Raw genomic sequence first — 21,622 nt, 5'->3', positions numbered from 1 at the left:
CGGGGGACCATATGGGACACCGGGATTTGAACCAACCACCTTAGGTCCTGGGTCGGCTGCTTGCAAGGCAAACGCCGCTGTGCTATCTCTCTGGCCCCTTTATTTCTTTTTATTGAACATGTCCAATGGTTTTGCCTTTTCTTCATAAAATCCCCTCAAGTTCTATATTGTTACAGAAAGGCACATTTTCTTTTTAATTGCTAAATAGTATTCCACTGTGTATATGACCATTTTTTCTGTATCCATTCATCTGTGATGGGAACTTTTTTTTGTTTGTTCTTGAGCCACACTGAGAAGTACTCACGGCATCTGTCTGTGCTCAAAGATCACTCTTGGTGGATTTCTGGGGACTATGTACGGTGTGAGGAATTGAACCCAAGTTAGCCATGTGCAAGACAAATGCCCTTTGTCCAAATTTTCAGCCTTAAATTGTGCAGAAACTTTTTAATTTGATGAATTGTTTGCTTTTTCTTACCATCTATGTTCTATGTATTTTATGGCTTGTACATATTTCAAGTCTTTAATCCAGTTCAAATTTATTCTTATGTATGGAGTTAAAGCGTGTGATTAGTTTGCTTGTAGCTGTTCAGTTTTCCCAAATCAGTTTGATGAGATTTATCGTTTTCCATTGTCTGATCAGGACTCCGTCATGGAATAATGTCAGTATAAATGTGGGTTTATTTCTGGACTCTCAGTTCTATTCCATTGATTTGCATCTATTATTTTTTCTTTTGGGGCCACACCTTGTGATGCTCAGGGGTTACTACTGGCTATGCACTCAGAAATTGCTTCTGGCTCGGGGGACCCTATGGATGCCAGGGATTGAACCAAGGTCCGTCCTGAATCAGCTGCATGCAAGGCAAACACCCTAATGCTGTTCTATCACTCCAGCCCCATGCATTTATTTTTATTTTATTGCAGACTGTTTTATTGAAAATGCACAATTTTTTTCAAAATAATTTGAAATTAGGTAACATGATATTTCAATTTTTCCTCCTTTTCCTTTGTTCTAAACCCCAAGATGTCTTCACATATTAGAAGTCCTTTGTGATTCCGTGTAAGTCTTAGTATCTTTTTGCTCATCTCCTCCAAAAATATCATTAGGAATGAGGAGATGGACTGTATGGACAAGAACATCAATTTCCATCCAGGGTCTTTGAAGCACAGCCAAGACCAACATCAAACACCTAGTTAAAAGTGGCCCTTGGGGACCAGAGTTATAGCATAGCAGTAAGGCATTTGCCTTGTATACACTAATCCAGGATGGACCTTGATTTGATCCCTAGCGTCCTATATGGTCCCTTGAGCCAGGAGCAATTTCTGAGCACAAAAAGCTGGGAGTAACCCTGAGCGTCACTGAGTGTGACCCAAAAACCAAAAAAAGAAAAATATAAAAAGATTAGCTCTTGAACCCTGTTTTGTGTGACCCAAAACCAAAACCAGAATCACTGGAATTTTTATAAGGATTGCATTGAATATATATTTAAGCCTTTCGTTAAGTGAATAGTTGAATACATTAATTCTTCCTTTCCATAAATGCAAAATCCATCTCGTCTTGTTCTATGTCTTACAGTTTTTATAATATAGTTATTTCTCCTCTTAGGCATTTAATTCATTTTTGTTGAATTGAAAATGAAATTTTAATTTTATTTTAAGCACCCTGTTATTGGTAATATTTCATACATAAAAGTTCTAGCACCTTAGGGCCAGAGCGATAGCACAGTAGTAGGGTGTTTGCCTTGCACAATGCCAATCCGTTTTTTGTTTGTTTGGGTTTTTTTTTTTTTTTTTGCTTTTGGGCCATACCCTGTGACATTCAGGGGTTACTCCTGGCGATGCTCTCAGAAATTGCTTCTGGCTTGGGGACCATATGGGACGCCGGCAGATTGAACAGAAATCTGTCCTAGGTCAACTGCATGCACGGCAAACATCCTACTGCTGCGCCACCACTCCGGCCCCCCAGGAGTGATTTCAGAGTACATAACCAGTAATAACCTTGAGCGTCACAGGGTGTGGCCCAAAAAGCAAAAAAAAAAGTTCTAGCACCCTACCCTCCACCCCAAAATGTCTTTCTGCCACTGTTTTCTCAGTGTCCTCCTCAACTCCCATCCTCCCCTGTGGTAAGCTTCCTACTAGAAACCAGTTCTGTTTCTGATTTATTTATACATCTATTATTCACCTTCCATATTTTTTGGGGGGGGAGGAGACAAGGCATTGGAGTCACACCCAGCAGTACTCAAGGCTAACTCTGGCTTTACAGTCATTGATCACTGCTGTCAGTGATATGGGGTGCCAGATGAAACCTCTGGGTTAGTTGCATGCCAGACAAAAGCACTACCCACTGTTCTATCATTCTGCCCCCATGCCATGTTTTTTTATATAAATCCCCCACATGAAAGAATGTTCTGTGTCTATACCTCTCCTTTTGGCTAGCTTCACTCGGCATGATTACTCTCCAGGTCTATCTGTGTAGTGGCAAATTGCATGATTTCATTTTGTCTTATAGCCAAATATTCTTCCATTTTGTATATATACCTTTGTTCCTTTATCCAGTTACCTGTCCTTGGACACTTGGGTTGTTTCCATATTTGCCATATTTTTTGGTGAATAGCATATAGGGGTGCAAATGTCTTTTTTTTTTTTTTTTTTGACATTCCCTCACATCAATGCCAACACTGGTTGTTTTTGTCTTTGTGATATATTCCAGGTATCACTGCTATAAGATGATATTTCATTGTTGTTTTGATTTGAATTTTCCTGATAAGTGATCAAAGCATTTTTTCCAAATATCTTTTGGCCATCTATATGTCTTCTTTTTTTTAATAACATTTCTTTTTCTTATTTTTCCTCTTGATTTTATATATATATATAAACCTTCACCACTGCAACATTTCCATCACCAATATCCCAAGTGTCCCTTTTTTGAATGTCTTTTTTGAATGAAATTTTGAGCCCTTTGAGTAGACTCCCAAAAATGGAATTGCTATTTAGAGGGACAATTCAGTATTCCTTACAAAACTGGTTTAGGGAAAAGCTGAGTAACAGCAGAATAAGAGGATTTGGGATTGGAGGTTCTTTTTATTCAGTACTTCAAATATTTCCATTCTTGCTCATAGAGTTTCATTCACAAAATCCAATGTGACTCATACATGAGTCTTTGCTTCTCTCTCTCTCTCTCTCTCTCTCTCTCTCTCTCTCTCTCTCTCTCTCTCTCTCTCTCTCTGTATGTGTGTGTATCTCTCATTCTTACTCTTTTACTATTGTTGTTGTTGTTTTAATTTTTTGTGGGGGTTCCCAAACAATACTCCAGAGGTCTGTGGTGGCCCCCTCAGGAATTCTCAGTCAACCTGCCAGTAATTCGGTGCAAGACCCCAAGTATGTGGGTTTTATTGGGCCCAGGGGACTGGAGATAACTGGACCATTTCAGGGGTGCTTTGGGGCCAGACTCAACAGTGCTCAGAGTCTTTAGGAATGCACCCTGCAGTGTTTGGGGGAACCAAATCAGGGTCAGCTGCATGCAAGGCATGTGCCTTTTCTTTCTTGTCCCTGGTTCTTGCCCATCTGAATTCATTGTGTCTTGGTGTTTTGTTTGGGTTCATTTTGTTTGGATCTCTTGGGCTTCCTGGATCAGGGCACCAGGCATCACACATGGCAGTGCCACAAGGTTACAACTGGCACATAGGGAAATGTTGGGGATAGAATTTATAGTAGGCACATGCAAAACAGGCACTTTATCACTGAGCCACACCTCAGGCCCTGATATCTTCCTTTGATGTTGTTTGAATTGTCTTTTCAATATCTCAGACATTTCTTCTATGGACTTTTCTTTTATCCACCCATCCCTCACTCTGTATGTTTTTGGTGTCTTACTGCTCTTAGACCAAAATCCTTTCATTCTGTAATTCTTGTAATATTTACAAGGCCAGTTTGGTGGTGAGAAATTGCTTTGATTTTCATATGTCTGAAAGGCTCTTTATTTTGATGTCATCTTTATTTCCCTACTTTCCATCTATGGATGTGCTATTGCAGTGACAGGGAGTGAGATGACCAACTTGACTGTGATGCCAGCTGCTTTAGTTGTGTTCTCCGGGGGTCACACACCAGATTATATACACTTGCATATTCATCTGTGATGTTCCCGGGGGCCTCACACTACTTTAGCCGCAGTGTTCACACTCATCCTTGCCAGGAGACATGCTCCTGTCATAATGCTCAGACATGTGTATTTTTCATTGCAGAGTTGTCTGGGGGTTGTACTTTGGTTGCAACACTCAAACTTGACTGCAGTATAGTTAGATTAGTTTGTGGGCCCAGGGATCACAAACAGCAGAGTTTTAAGGCCCAAAAGTTGCTATGATTCTGCCCAGTACCTGCAGTGGCACCAGGGATCAAATATAAGGCCTTGGGGTGGAGTAATAGGACAGTGGTAGTGCTCTTGCCTTACATACAGCTGACCTGAGTTCAATCCCCAGCATCCCAGATGGCCTCTGGATCATTGCACACTGACCCCAATTGTAATAATCCGGCTAGATTAGTTGACAAACACCTGGTGGGGAGAGGAAGCTGTTCCAACAGTGCGTCAGTATTATGCAGTGCTGAGGGTTGAGTTTAGGGTTTTCAGATACTAACCAACCCTTTGAGCCACCTTTTAAGCCCCAAACCCTTCTTTCCGCACTTCAAATATATCATGCTATAAAGTAATTTTCTGAGAGGTTTACAGATAATCTTCTTGTTGTTCTGGGGTCACACTCCACTTAGCAGTACTCAGGAAACCATATAATGTTCCAGGGATTAAACCCTATTCAGCAAGGTAAGCTTTCTACCTGCTATACTACCAGTCCGTTGGCCCCTACAGATAGTCTTATAGGGGTTCCCTTGTATTTTCTCGGGATGTTTTCATGTATCTCACTTGAAGTCCTGGAGACTTTGCTCTGATAGAAGAGTAGAGGTATAACACAACAGCCCTCCTATAAATATAGGATGCCAAGGACTAAGGTCATATACTATAGAGTCCTATCTATGTGAATTATCCAGAAAAGGTCAGTTCATTGAGACTATAAGCTAGTTGGTGGACCAAAAAATGAAAGGGGAGGGAAACAGGTAGTAACTACTTAGTGGATGAAAAGTTTTACGATTTAAGAGTAGTGGTTATACAGTATTGAAAAGTTATTAAACTATTCACTTTCATTTTGGGGCTGGTGAGTCCTCATTTTGCAGGTAGAAAAAACCCCTATGGGCTGGCCCTTTAAGGCTGAGAGACTGAAGTAATGTGGTAGCTAAGTCATAATGGCAACTTACCTTGGGTAACACTCTTTGAAAATGTAGTTCAAATCTCCCAGAATCAGATCAGAGGAGCAAAGTCATAGTCTGCTCCATATGGCTGATGGCACATGTATGTATCCATAGGTTGATAATCATGTCTGACTTCTTTTCCTGAACTCTAGGTCCCTACTCGATATAATTCTTTTTTTTTTTTTTTTTGGGCCACACCCGGTAATGCTCAGGGGTTACTCCTGGCTATGTGCTCAGAAGTTGCTCCTGGCTTGGGGGACCATATGGGACACCGGGGGATCGAACCGCGGTCCGTCCAAGGCTAGCGCGGGCAAGGCAGGCACCTTACCTTTAGCGCCACCACCCGGCCCCTCGATATAATTCTTATAGTATTTGTTTGGGGCTGTTTTCATCCCGTTGGGTGTTTCTGTTTAGTGAAAGACAAGAGCTGTTTTAAAATATGCTCTGTGTTGAGTCTTAGTTCTAAAACCTAAAAAGGCATGACAGAAGGGTCATAGACCCAGAGCACTGTTGCTAATAAAAGTGTATTTGCTGAAAGAAGTGTATGAGGCCAGAGTAGATAGTACAGCAAGTAAGGCTCTTGCCCTCTACACAGCTGACCTTGGTTTGATCCCAGGCGCTGCATATGGTCTCCTGAGCACCACCAGGAGTGATCCTTGAGCATAGAATCATGAGTAAGCCCTAAAACATTGGTGAGTGTTCCCCTAAAAAAAAGTGCTTTTAGTTTTAGGGAAGAAACATTAGTGGGGAGGGGTTTTTTTGTTTGTTTGGGTTTTTTAATGAATACAGTGCTTCTCATTTATGGTCAGTCAGTGTTCAAGAGTCTTCCAAGACTCATTCTCATACAGAAGTGGGTAAGATCTACAAGCTCAGAAGCTGGGAAGGTAGCAGTGTTGAGAGACCCACCCATATGTGAACTGTAACTTGGCACAGAGACTGTTCTGTTGAGGTGAGGCCTCTCTCCCAGGACAGGGAGACAAACAAATCGGTGTCTGCCTTTGCAGGAGATGGGGACGTAGAAATGGAACTACTGGGGAACCTCAAGTCCCTGGAATTTGATTATGGCATTCCTGAGGAAGACCGTGGCTTTCTGTGTTTGCGGAATCACAGCCGGGGACTGACCATCTGCGCTTGTGCCCATGCAGTTTTCTTCTGCAAGCTGCTCTACAACCTGAGGTGAACTGGCTCTCTCAGACAGCGTAGGTGGAGATGCAGAGAACCCAGTGACGTCAGCTTCTTACTTGGGGGGAATAGTTTGGTAGTGGGAAAGGATGTTCTACCTTTCTCAACCGGTAGTCAATCACTTCAGTGAAAGTGCCAGGAAAACGCCTCCTGTGGCCCTTGGTTGTGTATGCAATAAGGTGTGGATTGAGTTATGGTTTATTTCTAGTAAGAAAATTTATGTGATGATCCTTCTCACTGATTCACTTACTCATTCACTTATGGATATTACCAATGTGTCTTCCACCATTAAAGACTAATGGCTAAAAATGGGATTAACTTTTTTGGGGCAGGAGTTGGAATACAGTGAGTGGTGCTTTGGAGACCATGTTTGTCAGGGCTCAAACCCAGATGTTCCCATATGCAAATATGTGCTCCAGACCCCAGGCTCTATCTTTGTGATCTGAGCTCCTAACATAACTCTACTTCAAAGGAAAGCCATCTGAGGGGATAAGAGATAGGACAGTGGGTAGGGTGCTTGCCTTGCACATGGCCATCCTGGGTTTGATCCCCAGCATCTTATCTGGTGCCCAATTCCTAACTGCAAAGCCAAGAATAAGCCCTAGTATTGGCAGAGGTGGCTCAAAAACAAAAATAGAAAAGCCATCTGAGACTTCAGGGTCCCTAGAACAAGAGAACTTTCTTGAAACCAGGAATACTGATTTACAGAAAATTTCTGATTCCAGTGCTGCTTTTCGATATCTTATCACACTGTGATTTTAGAGACTTAAGTAGGAGGTGCGAGAATCAGTTCTTGGGAATAAGCTTCTGGATCCCACTGTCTACATCTCACTCTCCCCTGACCCTGCCCAGACTTATTCTCTTTATTACTCCTGACTCTGAGCTCCTGGTAGTATGCGGAAGAATATACCTGGTGCCAGAGATTGAACTGGAGTCAATCATACGTAAGGCAAGCACCTTGACTCTTGGACTGTCTCTGACCCCTTCTCTATTGTCTTTTCTCTGAAACTAGATAAATACTTAGACAATGGTACAAAAGTTCAAACAAGCATGCTAAATACATAACCTATGCAGGATGTTTGGTAAGTCTGATGACTGGCTGGCTCGTGAAGGTGTATAAACCTAGTAGTTGCTTCTGAGATGAGTTGTGAGAAACTAACAGATAAAACTCCCAGAAACTATTTTATACTTGGATGGGTTTAGCACTTAAAAGAAAACACTTTTCAGTTGACAGAGCAAAGCTTGGGAATTTGTAGCTTGGGACCAAGGAGTTAGTTCAAAGTGCTGGAGTTTATTCATACCTGGCACGCAAAGTGGCCCTATAGTCAAGCCCCAGCACCATATGGGTCAGCTGAGCACTTCCAGGTACAGCTCTAGTCGTCCCAGCATAGCTGGAAAGCCTGGAATAAAAACAAAAATGATGGGCCAAAGAGTTAGCAAGAGCATATGCTTTTCACGTGGCTGACCCTGGTTGATCCCTGGTACAGCATGAGCAGTCCCCTGAGCACTCCAAGTACAATCTTGGTGTCCTCTGAGCATTGTCCAGGTTAATCAGGGTCCCTAGCACCAATACAGTGAAACAGGCCACATATGCTGGCTGAAAATTGCTGGGAGAAATCCCAGGCCTCCTCAGTATCATTTGAGAAACACCTCGCCCCGCTCCAAAAAAAAAATTGGTGTGAGAACCTCAGGGTTTAGTTTGTGTTTCGGTTTTGGAGCTACACCTGGTGGTGGTCAGGAATTACTTCTGGCTCTGCAGCCAGGGTTCACTCCTGGTGGGCCCAGAGGACCTTATGAGGTGCCAGAGATCTAACCCAGGTCAGCAAAATGCCAAGCAAGCACTCTGTCCACTCTACTATCTCTATTTTCCTCAAGCCACAGAATTTTAAGACCCCAATTTTATTGATTTTGTTTTGTTTGGGGGCTACACTTGGTGATACTTAGATCTTACTCCTGGCTCTGTATTCACATATTGTTCCTGGCATGGCTCAGGGTACCATATAGGATGCTGAAGATTGAACCGGGGTTGACCATGTATAAGGCAAGCACCCTCCACTGCTCTATAGCTCCAGTCTAAGACCTTAATTTTATAACAAAAAAGAAACAATATAAATGTTTTATATATAATATATATCATACATAATTATATATTATATAATTGTATATACTTTTTATATATAACATTTAAAAATGCTTTTTGTATCCAGAGGTCAGACTTTATCCATAAAGGACCCTTCTATAACTCTTCTATAATCCCTTTCAGAATCAACAATTAGAGACCCTCAGGCCTTTTCTTGGTTTGTTTTAAGAGTTCTTTTAGGGCCCGGAGAGATAGCACAGCGGCGTTTGCCTTGCAAGCAGCCAATCCAGGACCAAAGGTGGTTGGTTCGAATCCTGGTGTCCCATATGGTCCCCCGTGCCTGCCAGGAGCTATTTCTGAGCAGACAGCCAGTAGTAACCCCTGAGCACCGCCGGGTGTGACCCAAAAACAAAAAAACAAAACAAAAAAAAAGAGTTCTTTTAGTGATCCTCAGGTGGCCTGATGGTGGTGGGGATCAACGGAGGGGCCCTGTGCACCCCAGGCAATTACACTATCATCTTAGCCCTTGGAGTCATCTCCCTGGGCTGAACTCAATTTAGATTTTTGATCTTCAGATTTCAGGGCCTCTTCTCTGTTACCATCTACTTTAATCAGCTGTCATTGGGGACCAAGTCTATGTAGCACTGAAAGAGCTACGGTAGATGCTCACCCCAGAGGCACAGTAAACAGAGGGTGAAAAAGCCCTGTGCCCATAGTGCTCCACTGTGCTGTGGGATGTGACTGCACAGTGGCACCAAACTAAAGACACAGTCTTTCACGCACACCTGGGTTGGAGAAAGCAGAGAAACGTAGGCACCATTCAGGTTACAGAAACAAAAGTGCATCTGAAAACATTTCAAACATGGTTTGGTTCCTTGAAGGTGCTGTGCTACACTGTCCGGAGCATTCACTCGGGGGTTATATTTTGTTCCCCAGTGATGCTGCCTAAGTGGTCTGTAATGGGGGTGCCTTCTCTCAAGCAGACAGCCTACTCTGCTGAGGAGGTGAGAGAGAGGGGGGGAGAGAGAGAGAGGAGAGGAGAGAGAGAGAGAGAGAGAGAGAGAGAGAGAGAGAGAGACAGAGAGAGAGAGAGAGAGAGAGAGAGAGAGAGAGAGAGAGAGAGAGAGAGAGAGAGAGAGAGAGAGAGAGAGAGGAGAGAACAGAGAATGCCAGAGGTGGACCATCAGGATGAGCTCCAGGGTGCGCGCTGATGTGTGTCTATGTGCTCCTCCTCCAGAGAGCTGCTATACGAGATGCACATCTCCAGGACTCCTGTCCCCTCCAACAAGCTAGCTAACACTGTGCCAGAAGATAGCAAGGGGCTAAAAGTGGGCATCATCGGAGGTGGCTGCCTAGGGAGGCAGCTGGCTCACGTGCTGCTTCAGCTGGTCCCCATCTCTGCTGAGAGCCTGAGGATCTCCACTCGCCGGCCTGAGGCCCTGGGTGAGGAGCAGGGAATCATAGAAAGGGGATGAGGGTAATTTTCCAGGTTAATGTGGCCATTTGGAAGTAATTCCTTGAAAGAAAAGTTCTGGCATGCATTGTGCTGAACAAAGCTAGAAAGGTGAGACTTTAACTTGTTCCCTAAAGCAACTTTCCTCTCCCCATCAATGTTCTGATTTTTCATCTCTTCTCTCTATGCCTTGGGTGAGATTCTCTCTGGACCTCTGAAATTATGAACCTTCCCAGAGATTGTTGACCAATTCCAAACATGGGGCTTTGTGTTTTCTTGCATTCCTCAGCTGGCAGGGCAATACCTGATAGTGTTAAGAGACTATTCCAGGGGCCGGAGAGATAGCATGGAAGTAAGGCATTTGCCTTGCATGCAGAAGGACGGTGGTTCGAATCCCAGCATCCCATATGGTCACCTGAGCCTGCCAAGAGCAATTTCTGAGCATAGAGCCAGGAGTAACCCCTGAGCGCTGCCGGGTGTGACCCGAAAACCAAAAAAAGAGAGAGACTATTTTAGGTTTGGTGGTCAAATGTCACTCCTAACTAGTGGTTAGGGAGCAACTCAGGGTGCCTATAAACAAAAGATGTTCTCCAGCCTTTTGTGCTATTTTCACAGCTCTGGTCTTGTAATTTGCAAAAGAACATATGCCAATTTTACTAATGATTCTATTTACTAATCTTGGTGGATAGAATTCAGAACAGTGGCATTTTGAGGGAACATTAAGAAGAGGATTGAAGGGACTTTCTGGGGAGATGGAAATGTTCATTATCTTCTTTTTTCCTTTGAAAAATGTTCAGTATCTTGAGCAAGGTATGAGTTACATGGGTGTAGGCCATTGTCACAAAATGATAAAACTGGAGACAGAGCGATAGTACAGCAGTAGGGCATTTGCTTTGCACAGGGCCAACCCGGGATAGACTCAAATTTGATTCCCAGCATATGGTCCCCATATGATTCCCATATGGTCCCCTGAGCCTGCCAGGAATGATTTCTGAGTGCAGAACCAGGAATAACTCCTGAACACATGTGTGTGGGGCCCATAAACCAAAAAAGCACACATGAAAAAATAAATTGGATCTGAGATATGACTCAAAGCTTGGAGCACATGTTTTGCATGTCCAAGGCCCCAAGGTGGACCCCAGAGACTATGGAAACCCTCTTGAGCAAGATGGGAAGGAATCCCTGGTGGCCTCCAAGCATCACTAGGTCATAGCACTGCACCTGAGCATATATATCTGTTATGAGCTCTACAAGACAACAAAGGACAAAGTATATCTACTTCAGATCTGTGTTGTATTTTATTTAAATTGTACTTCATGTAAATTGTACTTCAGTCATAAAATATTTAACACCATCTATGCATATTTTAGGAAATTACTCTATTGGGAAGAAATTCAAAACTGTTGAAATGCTTTTCCTCTCCTCATTTCCTCTATGTTTTCCCTCTGCTTATATCAGCAGCTAATACTGGCAAGAGTTATTTGATGCTGCTTTTTTCAGTTAATGTGCCATGAACATATTCACTTATTTTATCTTCTCCTAAAGTTGTATAATATGCTGGAACCTGGGGCTGGAGTGATAGCACAGTGGTAGGTTATTTGCCTTGCACGTGGATGAACCAGGATGGACCCAAATTTGATCCCTGGGGTCCCTTATGGTCCCCTGAGCCTGCCAGGAGTGATTTCTGAGAACAGGGCCAGGAATAACCCCTGAGGTGGCAAGGGAGGGTGTGGCCAAAAAAAAAAAAAGCTGGAATTTAGTTTTATCGTCATTTTTATAACTGTGCCTTATTTAGTTGGGCTTCCTTGGACATATATATATTTTGTCCCCCAATTCACAATACAGACCAGGAAAGGGCCTGGGTTGAGGTGTATATGGGGGTGCATTTACTGTACCTCCTCTTTCTATACAGTCAGTGTAAAGAATACAGCCTGTGGTAAGAATTGGGAGGCCTTATCTTTTTTTTCTTTTCTTTTTTTTATTTTTTAATATATATATATATATATATATATATCCTTCACCAGTGCAACATTCTCATGACCAATATCCCAAGTGTCTCTCCTCCCCACCCCACATAGGCCTGTACTCTAGACAGGCTTTCTACTTCCCTCATTCAGTCACATTTTGTTATGATAGTTCTCAGTGTAATTATTTCTGTGACTGCACTAAACGATCTCTGTGGTGAGCTTCATGTCAGGAGCTGGACCCTCCAGTCCTCCTCTATTTTGTCTCTGAGAATCATTACACAAATGTTTTTAATTTTTCTCAAAACCCATAAATGAGTGAGACCATTCTGTGTTTATCTCTCTCCCTCTGACTTATTTCACTCAGCATAATAGATTCCATATACATCTATGTATAGGAAAATTTCATGACTTCATCTCTTCTGATGGCTGCATAATATTCCATTGTGTATATGTACCATAGTTTCTTTAACCATTCATCTATTGAGGGGCATCTAGGCTATTTCCAGAGTCTGGCTATTGTAAACAATGCTGCAATGAATATAGGTGTGAGAAAGGGATTTTTGTATTATATTTTTGTGTTCCTAGGATATATCCCTAGGAGTGGCATAGCTGGATCATATGGGACCTCAACTTCCAGCTTTTGGAGAAATCTCCATATCGCTTTCCACAAAGGTTGGACCAGATGGCATTCCCACCAGCAGTGAATAAGAGTTCCTTTCTCTCCACATCCCCGCCAGCACTGCTTGTTCTCATTCTTTCTGATGTGTGCCAATCTCTGTGGCGTGAGATGGTACCTCATCATTGTTCTGATTTGCACCTCCCTGATGATTAGTGATGTGGAGCATTTTTTCATGTGCCTTTTAGCCATTTGTATTTCTTTTTTGTCAAAGTGTCTGTTCATTTCGTCTCCCCATTTTTTGATGGGGTTAAATGGGTTTGTGTGTGTGTGTGTGTGTGTGTGTGTGTGTGTGTGTGTGTAAAGTTCTGTCAGTGCCTTGTATATTTTGAATATTAACCCCTTATCTGATGAGTATTGAGTGAATAGTTTCTCCCACTCAGTAGGTGGCTCTTGAAGTGCAGAAGCTTCTCAACTTAATATAGTCCCATCTATTTATTTCTGCTTTTACTTGTTTGGAGAGTACTGTTTCCTCTTTAAAGATACCTTTAGTCTCAATGACATGGAGTGTTTGACCTACATGTTGTTCTATATACTTTATGGTTTCAGGTCTGATATCTAGGTCTTTAATCCATTTGGATTTATATTTTTTTAAACTTTATTGATTGAGTTGGTTGGTTGGTTTTTGGGTTGCATCCAGCAGCGCTCAGGGGTTACTTCTGGCTCTGCATTCATAAATCGCCCCTGGCAGGCTGGGGGACTATATGGGAAGCCGGGAATCAAACCTGTTTCCTCCCGGGTTGGCACATGCAAGGCAACTGCCCTACCACTGTGTTATCTCTCCAGCCCCACCTTGGACATATTTTTAAAATAAATTACCAGGTCAGGGTTGTAGAATAGTATAAGGGTTAAGGCACTTACCTTGCATGTAGCCAACCCTGGTATAATCCCCCAGCACCATGTATGTCCCTGAGATCCAGCAGAGAGCTGACCCCTGAACACCCAGCTAGGTGCTTAGTAGCCCTGAGCATCACTGGGTGTGACCAAAAGCAAACAAATAAGGGAAAAAGAAGAAAAGAAAGGAGAGATATAATTTATATATAATTAGTTATACATTTTAATCTTTAAGTTTGAGGGTGGGTGCTCCCAAGCAGTGCTCAATGTTCCAGGAGTCACTCTTAGTAGTTCAATGTTTCACCCAGGCCATAAAAGCTGGGCACAGGACCATATCAGCACAGTTGAGGTAAGAAGCAGCCCTGGGCTAAAATGATAGCACAGAGGTAGGGTATTTGCCTTGCATGTTGCCAACCCAGGACGGACCCAGGTTGGATCCACAGTATTTCATATGGTTTCCTGAGCCTGCCAGGAGTGATTTCTGAGTGCAGAGCCAGGAATAACCCCTGAGTACTGCTTGAGCTCTACTTTGTTTTGGGATTTTGGCCACACCCAGTAGTGCTCAGGGGTTATTTCTAGCTCTGCACTCAGGACTCACTCCTGTCTGTGCTCAGTGGGCCATACAGGGTGCTGGGATCAAACCTGGGTCAGTCACATGGAAGACAAATACCCTACCCATTATAATATTTCTCTGCTCCCCTGATTTTATCTTTTATTTTTTAGTTTTCAGTTTATTGGTTAAAATATCTATGTTTTTCTTATTGTTTTTTTTTGGGGGGGTCCACACCGGCAGAGCTCAGGGGTTACTTCTGGCTCTATGCTCAGAAAATCGCTCCTGGCAGGCTCGGGGGACCATATGGGATGCTGGGATTTGAACCACCGACCTTCTGCATGCAAGGCAATCACCTTACCTCCATGCTATCTCTCCTGCCCCTCTTATTGGTCTTTAATGTATTTTCTACAGTAAAAAAACAGTCATCACTCTAGGAAAATTTAACAAATCTTACTAGGAATACTATGTTTTTATTTAATTGGGGGCCACATCTGGTGTTGCTCAGGGCTTATTTCTGACTGCATTCACCGATCACTCCTAACAGTATTTAGGAAGCAGATGGGGTGCCAAATTGACCCAAGTTGGCCATGTGCAAAGCAAGTGTTCTGCTGGCTGTACTCTCTCTCCAACCCCAGGAAGTGTCAATTAAAATACTTAACCTCTATTTCTATGGCCCATGAGAGCCACATATGAAAGAGATGCTTTCTCTCCTCTCGATGTTTTCATCTGTAGTGCTCACAGCTAATCTCAGCATCACAATTATCATCTCACTCTGACTGAGAAAAACTTAACTCAATGTCTGTAATATTGTCTTCTGTTAGTTTTTAAAGCATTTTACCATTTTTACTTTTAAACATTACTATCACATGGATATGGAGAGTATTATGCTGAGGGAAATGAGTCAGAGGGTGAGGGATAGATATAGAATGATCAAACTCATTTGTGGGATATATAAAAAAAGATATTATGGTAATAATATCTAGAGACAAAATGTGATCTGGTCAGGAGGACCAGTTCATGGTAGGAAGTTTGCCACAAATAGTGGGGGTGTAATTATGACAGAGAAGGGACCACAATGACAATAATAGTTGGAAAGGATCATTCTGGACAAGAACTGGATACTGAAAGGAAAAAAAGTGATATGCCTGATACCCCTTCAGTAACAATATTGCAAACCACAGTATCTAAAAGAATAGAAGAAAGAGAGAGTAAGAGGAGAAGTAGCAAAGTGTCTATCATAGAGGTAGACAGTGAGAAGGGCAGGAGGAAGAAGTAAAGAGAAACTGGGGAACACCGATGGCAGGAAATGTACATTGGTGAAGGGATGGATGTTGGCCATTGCATGACTGAAATTCAATCATGAACAACTTTGTCACTGTGTATCTCACAGTGATTCAATTAAAATTTTATTTCAAAGAAAGAACATTTAAAAATTGCCATCACAAGATCAGATGTAACCGTACAGTGGGTAGAGTGTTTGCCTTACATAGCTGACTCAAGTTCAATACTTAATATCCTATATGGTTCCCTGAACATCACCAAGACCTTCCAAATCAACCATCTCATAACTGACCCAAGAATGGGAAAGTTTCCTTTAGTATATAGATTTTTATCTGTTATCTGGCCCTTGACAGGCCTCTAATTGAGGCAGAAGATTTCTTCTATATGTTTTTCTTCCCCCGCCAAAAGAACTCTAGAACATTCTAGCATCTGGTCTAAAAGTAAAAAGGAATATTTCTCTTGTCATGGCCACCAGCATAGCAGCAGAGGCCCTCATGCCTTTAGCCACATGGCTCTGAGCATGACAAAATGGCTTTAGAAGCCACAAGGGTGCCAACAATACTTGAGCAAAAATCACTGCCACCCTCTACCTATAGTTGATGCCAAGGTCCAACACCTTTGTTCTGTGTCTTTTTCTTTCTTCCTAGATGAACTCCAGAAACTGGGTGTCCAGTGCTTTTACCAGAACTCAAACCTTGTGCACTGGGCCAACTTGATATTCCTGTGCTGCCTGCCGTCCCAGCTGCCTAATATCTGCGTGGAGATCAGCAATAGCCTTGAGAAAGCCTGCATCATCTACAGCTTTGTCGCAGCTGTTCCCATCACCAGGTATGGGCAGTCACTCTGATTCCTCTTTGCTGATACTGGCTCCCTCCCACCAGCCAGCCTGGCCCCACCTCTTGGAGTGGGGTGTTCCTGTGATCAGGTAGATGGATGCTTCTTCCTCAAGTATAGTGGGACAGTTGGAATTTTTTTTTTTTTTTTTGGTTTTGAGTCATATCCAGTGGTGCTCAGGGCTTACTCCTGGGTCTGTGTTCAGGGATCATTCTTGGGGGATCATTATGGGGTGCTAAAAATCAAATCCAGGTTGGCTGCATGCCCTACCCATTGTTCTATGGCTCTGGCTTTGGGACAGTTTCATTGTGGAACTTTGAACATGGCTTTGCTTTACACTCTGTTGACTTGGGACACTGGTTGTCACATTTCACTTATTTTTGTTGTTTTTTGGGCCATACCTGGTGATCAGCTCGGGGTTACTCCTGGCTATGTGCTCAGAAATTGCTCCTGGCTTAGTACCAGGACCATATGGGACGCCGAGGGATAGAACCACGGTCTATCTTAGGTCAGCCGCATGCAAGGCAAATGCCCTACTGCTGCACCACTGCTCCAGCCTCCACATTTCACTTTTACCCAGGGAGTCTGGCTCAGTGTCTGGCACAGGTTGACCTACCATCTATGTGTGAGGTGGCTGGTTGAACCTCCAAGCAGTCTGGAGTGGCCCCTGTATAGACTTGGGGGACTGTGGTGTGAAATCAAAGTGAGGGTGGTTGCTGTGCCCCTAACACTGAATTCCCTGCATGTCCTGGTGGCTTTTCTTGCAGATTGAAACTCCTACTGAACCACACCAATGTCTTGCGGCCTCAGTATCAGTGTTCGTCAGATGTGACTGATTTCTGGGGTTCTAATAAGGACATCCCAACTGCTCTCCAAGACCCCATGATCCTTCAAGCCACCTGCCCCTATTGTCCTGCTGGTAATGGCTCATCATTTTTCTGGCACTCATTTCAAAAATGACCTTACTTGTGTGTGTGTGTGTGTGTGTGTGTGTGTGTGTGTGTGTGTGTGTGTGTGTGTGTTGCAGATAAGGGAGGATGTATTAATAGAGACTAGATAGATTTTTAACTATTTAGAAGAACAGTTATTCTGCCAATGAGCAGTTGATACTAGGGAAACAGAAGGGTCCCATTCCTTGGACCCTTTAAGGATGACATTAAAAGCAGAAAGAAATATTTGTTTAAACTGGAGACTGCCATGTCTGGGTAATGTGACTTGTTCCATTAGTGTAGTTTTCCCCAAACTTCTCTTGGTTAATTAGGATTGTTCTAGAAATGGTTTTGTCATGTATCTGCAGTGCCCCTTGTGGTCTGGTCCTCTGGGGGCAGACCTTCCCACTCTGTGATGTATTAGAAAGGCACCGGGCTGAGAAAGGAAAGTGCTGGCTTAGCCTGAAATTCCTGGCAAGCCTGCCTGGATTTGTTTTAGGTTCCAGCCAGCCTCACTGGAGGTGCTCACTGGGATTTCCTTGTTGGCTGTAGGGGGCATAACCCTCAATCTCAAGTGGCTGGAGGGGGTGATGTACGCACTTATCAACAGCTGCCGAGGGGAAAACATCTTCTACCGCCAAGTGCTACTGCTGCTGAAGAAAGTGCTCCTGTCTGCGCACGGCAAGACTTGTGAGCAAGACCAGGAAACCTGCCCCACGTTTCAGCTTCACGATTTTGTCAACAAGGTGTTTGCCGAGAACCTGTCTCAGAAGAGGTAAGGGGGGTGGTTTGCGGAGTGACAGTACAACAGGCAGGGCACTTGCCGAGCATGCAGCAGACTTCTGGAACCTCATATGGTTCTCTAAGCCTGTCCGGAGCCTGAGCACAGAGCCAGGAGTAAGCCCTAATAATCATTAGTTGTGGCCTATACACCTCAATTCCCAAGGACTCTAAGTCAAACTAGAAGCTGAATAGTACCAGGATTCAGGCGCCTGCCTTGCTTGCAGCCAATCCTGTTTCCATTTCTGGCACCACACGGTCCCCTGAGCACTGCTAAGTGTGACCCTGGAGGCTCCTGAGAACTGTTGGGGTGGCCCTGGTGGTCCCTAATACCACAAGACTTAAGTAGCACCACATTCTCAGGTCCTCAGGTTCAAAAGTGGGTCCAGTTGACTATGAATTGCTGGGAGGGGCCCTGGATACTCTGAGTACCACTAGGGAGGCCCTAAGAAAAACAATGAAAACAAAAATCCAAGTAACAAACTGGAGGGCTTCCTCTAACCTACAAATTGCATGCCCAAATTTTCCCTCTCAACTTAGTAGTTTGCTAAACTACTACACATTAAAACCCAACAGGGCATCTTACATGCAAAGTATGTGCTGGCCCTATGAACCACATCTCTGCCCTAAAGGATGTTCTTTTTATGTTTTTTTGTTTTAATTTGGTTTTTTTTTTTTTTTTTTGGAGAGGCCTCAGGGGTTACTCCTGGCTCTGCATTCAAAAATAACTCCTGCTTGGCTCAGGGGACCGTATGGAATGCTAGAGACTGAACTTGAGTCAGCTGGTGCAAGGCAAACACATAATCCCTGAAGGGTGTTTTCTATTTGGAGACAGCTCAAGTGGTAGACCAAGTGTATGTATATGTAGTTCAGAAAGTATCACAACCAGGATATTGTGACAATATAGTCAAGATACAGAGCGGTCTGTATTCCATTCTCCCAAGGGATTCTTTAGGAAAGGTCCTTTACAGCCATTAATGTAGTTTCTGTTTCTATGATTTTTGTCATTTAAGCTTATATGGATGCATTTGAAGCCAGAGTGCAGGAAGTAGGGCATTTGTCTTGCATGTGGCTGGGTTCTACCCCCAGCACCCTGTATAGTCCTTTGAGCCTTTCAAGAGTGATCCTTGAACACAGAATCAGGAGTAAGATCTGAACACCACTAGGTGTGCTGCCTCTCCAGAAAGAGAATGCTATCTAGGGACTGGAGCAACAGTACAGCAGGTAGGGTGTTTACCTTGCATGTGGCCCATATAGGTTCCCTCCCCAGCACCCTATATGATCCCTTGAGTCCTGCCAAGAGTGATGCCTAAGTGCAGGGCCAAGAATGAAACTGAAACACTCCCAAGTATGCCCCTCCCCCCAAAATGAACAAAAAGAATCATGTATTATGTCACTTTTGGAATTGGCCTTTTTTTTTTTTTTTTTTTGGTTTGCTTGTTTGTTTTTTTGGGAGGGATCATACCTGGCAGCGCTCAGGGGTTACTCCTGGCTCTACAGTCAGAAATCACTCCTGGCAGACTCAGGGGACCATATGGGATGCTGGAATTTGAACCACGGACCATCTGCATGCAAAGCAAACGCCTTACCTCCATGCTACCTCTCCAGCCCCGGAATTGGCTTTTTTCAATGAGCGTAATTTTCTGGAGATTGGTCAAATTTCTGTATCAGTTGTTTATTTGCTGAGGACAAGTATTCACAGAATGCATATAGCCATCATTTGTTTAGCCACTTGCTTTGCTTTGAGGTTTTTGTTATTTGTTATCAAGTTATTTGTTCTAAATTTAATTTCTGTGAATACTCAAGTCCAAGTAATATTGTGCAAACATAAATTTTCATTTCGTTGGGAGAAATAGTCAGGAAAGCATGTGGTAATTAAATGTTATTTTTTGTTTGTTTTTACTTTTTTTTTTTTTTTTCAGTTTTTGGGTCACACCCGGCAGTGTTCAGGGGTTCCTCCTGGCTCTATGCTCAGAAATCACTCCTGGCAATCTCGGAGGATCATATGGGATGTCGGGATTCCAACCACTTCCTTCGGTGTCTAAGGCAAATGCCTTACCACTGTGCAATCTCTCTGGCCCTGGTTTTTTGTTTTTTTAGTTTTTTTTTGTTTTTTTTTTTTTTTTGGTTTTGGGCCACACACAGTGATGCTCAGGGGTTACTCCTGGCTATGCGTTCAGAAATCACTCCTGGCTTGGAGGACCATGTGGACACCAGGGGAATCAAACCGCGGTTTGTCCTAGGTTAGCATTTTGCAAGGTAAACACCCTACCGCTTGTGCCACCGCTCCGGCTCCCAAATCCATTTTTTATTTTAATTTTGGGGGGGGGGGTGGACAGCACCCAGGAGTCATTCCTGGCTCTGACCTCAAGGCACAGTCCTTGACAGTGCTCAGGGGGGCAGTATATGGTGCTGGAGATAGGAATCAATAAATCCATTTTTTAGCTTTTTCACTTGAATTCTGCTACAATGAATGCTTAACATAGCCTTATTTTTATTTGCATGTTAATTTCCAACTCTTTCCCTGTACAGTTGTAGAGTAAATGCTTTTTGAAAAGGGCTATTGTAAAAGAAATGAGATGTTTAGTCTATAATCTTCAAAGCTATTCTCTTTCTAAGTTCAAGAAAACTAAGAGGGGCCAAAGAGATAGCATGGAGGTAGGGTTTTGTCTTGCATGCAGAAGGATGGTGGTTCAAATCCCAGCATCCCATATGGCCCCCTGAGCTTGCCAGAAGCAATTTCTGAGCATAGAGTCAGGAGTAACCCGAGTGCAGCCAGGTGGAACCCAAAAAAAATAAACAAAAAAATGAAGAAAACTAAGAAAAATGGTCAATGTCACTATTATAATCATTCTATGAATTCTTTCCCAAAAGCACCAAGTAAAATGCACATAGGTTTGAACTGGGTAAGAGAAATAGCACAGGGAGTAAGATGCTTTACCTTGCACACAGCTGGCCCTGGTTCAATCCCCAGTTCCACATGGCCCTCCCTCCAGTACTGAGAGCAACCCCTGAGCACAGAACTGGGAGTAGCCCTAGGACTGTGTTGTATTGGCTAAAAACCCAACCCTCTCCTAAGAAGTCAGAAAATTCCCAAGTACAATTAAATTCACAAGTTGCAGGTGAATTCTTTAAATTAACTATATATTTTAATTAGTTTTATATAAAAATATGAATCTTTTTTCCAAGAGGAGAAAAACTTTCTTGAAAGCCAAATGTTTTGAACACACACACACAAACCCTTATTTTTTTTCCCTGCCCAGCTCTTTCCCTTGGTTTGATCTGACTGCAGTACAGCTTAAGGAGACGCCCCTGACCCACGTTCTCTCCACCAGCAATGTTCTCCGGGACCATCTGACCTACACCTACTGCCACTTATTTGGCATCACCTTAATCAGAGCACAACAGCCAGTGGATTCCAAGGGTGCTTCATCCTAGTAAAAGAAGAATCCTCCGGAGTCAGGACTGGTTCTTCTTCTTCATCGATCAGCTTGATGGTGGTTGTGCTCTGATAATTTATCGTAATTGACAATGGCAGTCATTGTATTTGCCTTGTGTTAGGTATTAAAGAATGAGAAATTTTCTATTGGTTGCTCTTTAGAATGTGGAGTAAAACAAGAATTTCTTTAATCTTGGTATTTTTGAGTACTGCCTGGATTTGGGAAACCACCAAATGAAACTACATGATCTGATACATTTAAATAATCTACTTCCTGGGTAAGCATAGTCAGTGCAAACTATTTCTCTGCATGGGAAAAAAG

General features: G+C 43.1%; 1 protein-coding gene and 1 non-coding gene across 2 annotated transcripts; one reads left to right on the top strand and one right to left on the bottom strand.

Moving 5' to 3' along the window:
• Positions 1-6,313: 6,313 nt before the first annotated feature.
• On the top strand, positions 6,314-21,299 carry NOXRED1 (NADP dependent oxidoreductase domain containing 1). Its single transcript, XM_049770712.1, has 6 exons — positions 6,314-6,468; positions 9,792-9,997; positions 15,966-16,146; positions 16,920-17,071; positions 17,634-17,856; positions 21,125-21,299. Exons 1-6 carry the CDS (start codon positions 6,314-6,316, stop codon positions 21,297-21,299), a joined length of 1,092 nt encoding a protein of 363 aa, XP_049626669.1.
• LOC126005200 (small nucleolar RNA SNORA51) lies at positions 11,828-11,960 on the bottom strand. Its single transcript, XR_007494371.1, has one exon. It is a non-coding gene; the product is annotated as a small nucleolar RNA SNORA51 (small nucleolar RNA).
• Positions 21,300-21,622: the final 323 nt, after the last annotated feature.

This window comes from Suncus etruscus, chromosome 3 (assembly GCF_024139225.1).
Source record: "Suncus etruscus isolate mSunEtr1 chromosome 3, mSunEtr1.pri.cur, whole genome shotgun sequence".
NCBI lineage: Eukaryota > Metazoa > Chordata > Mammalia > Eulipotyphla > Soricidae > Suncus > Suncus etruscus.
This window is presented reverse-complemented; position numbering and strand designations above follow the sequence as displayed.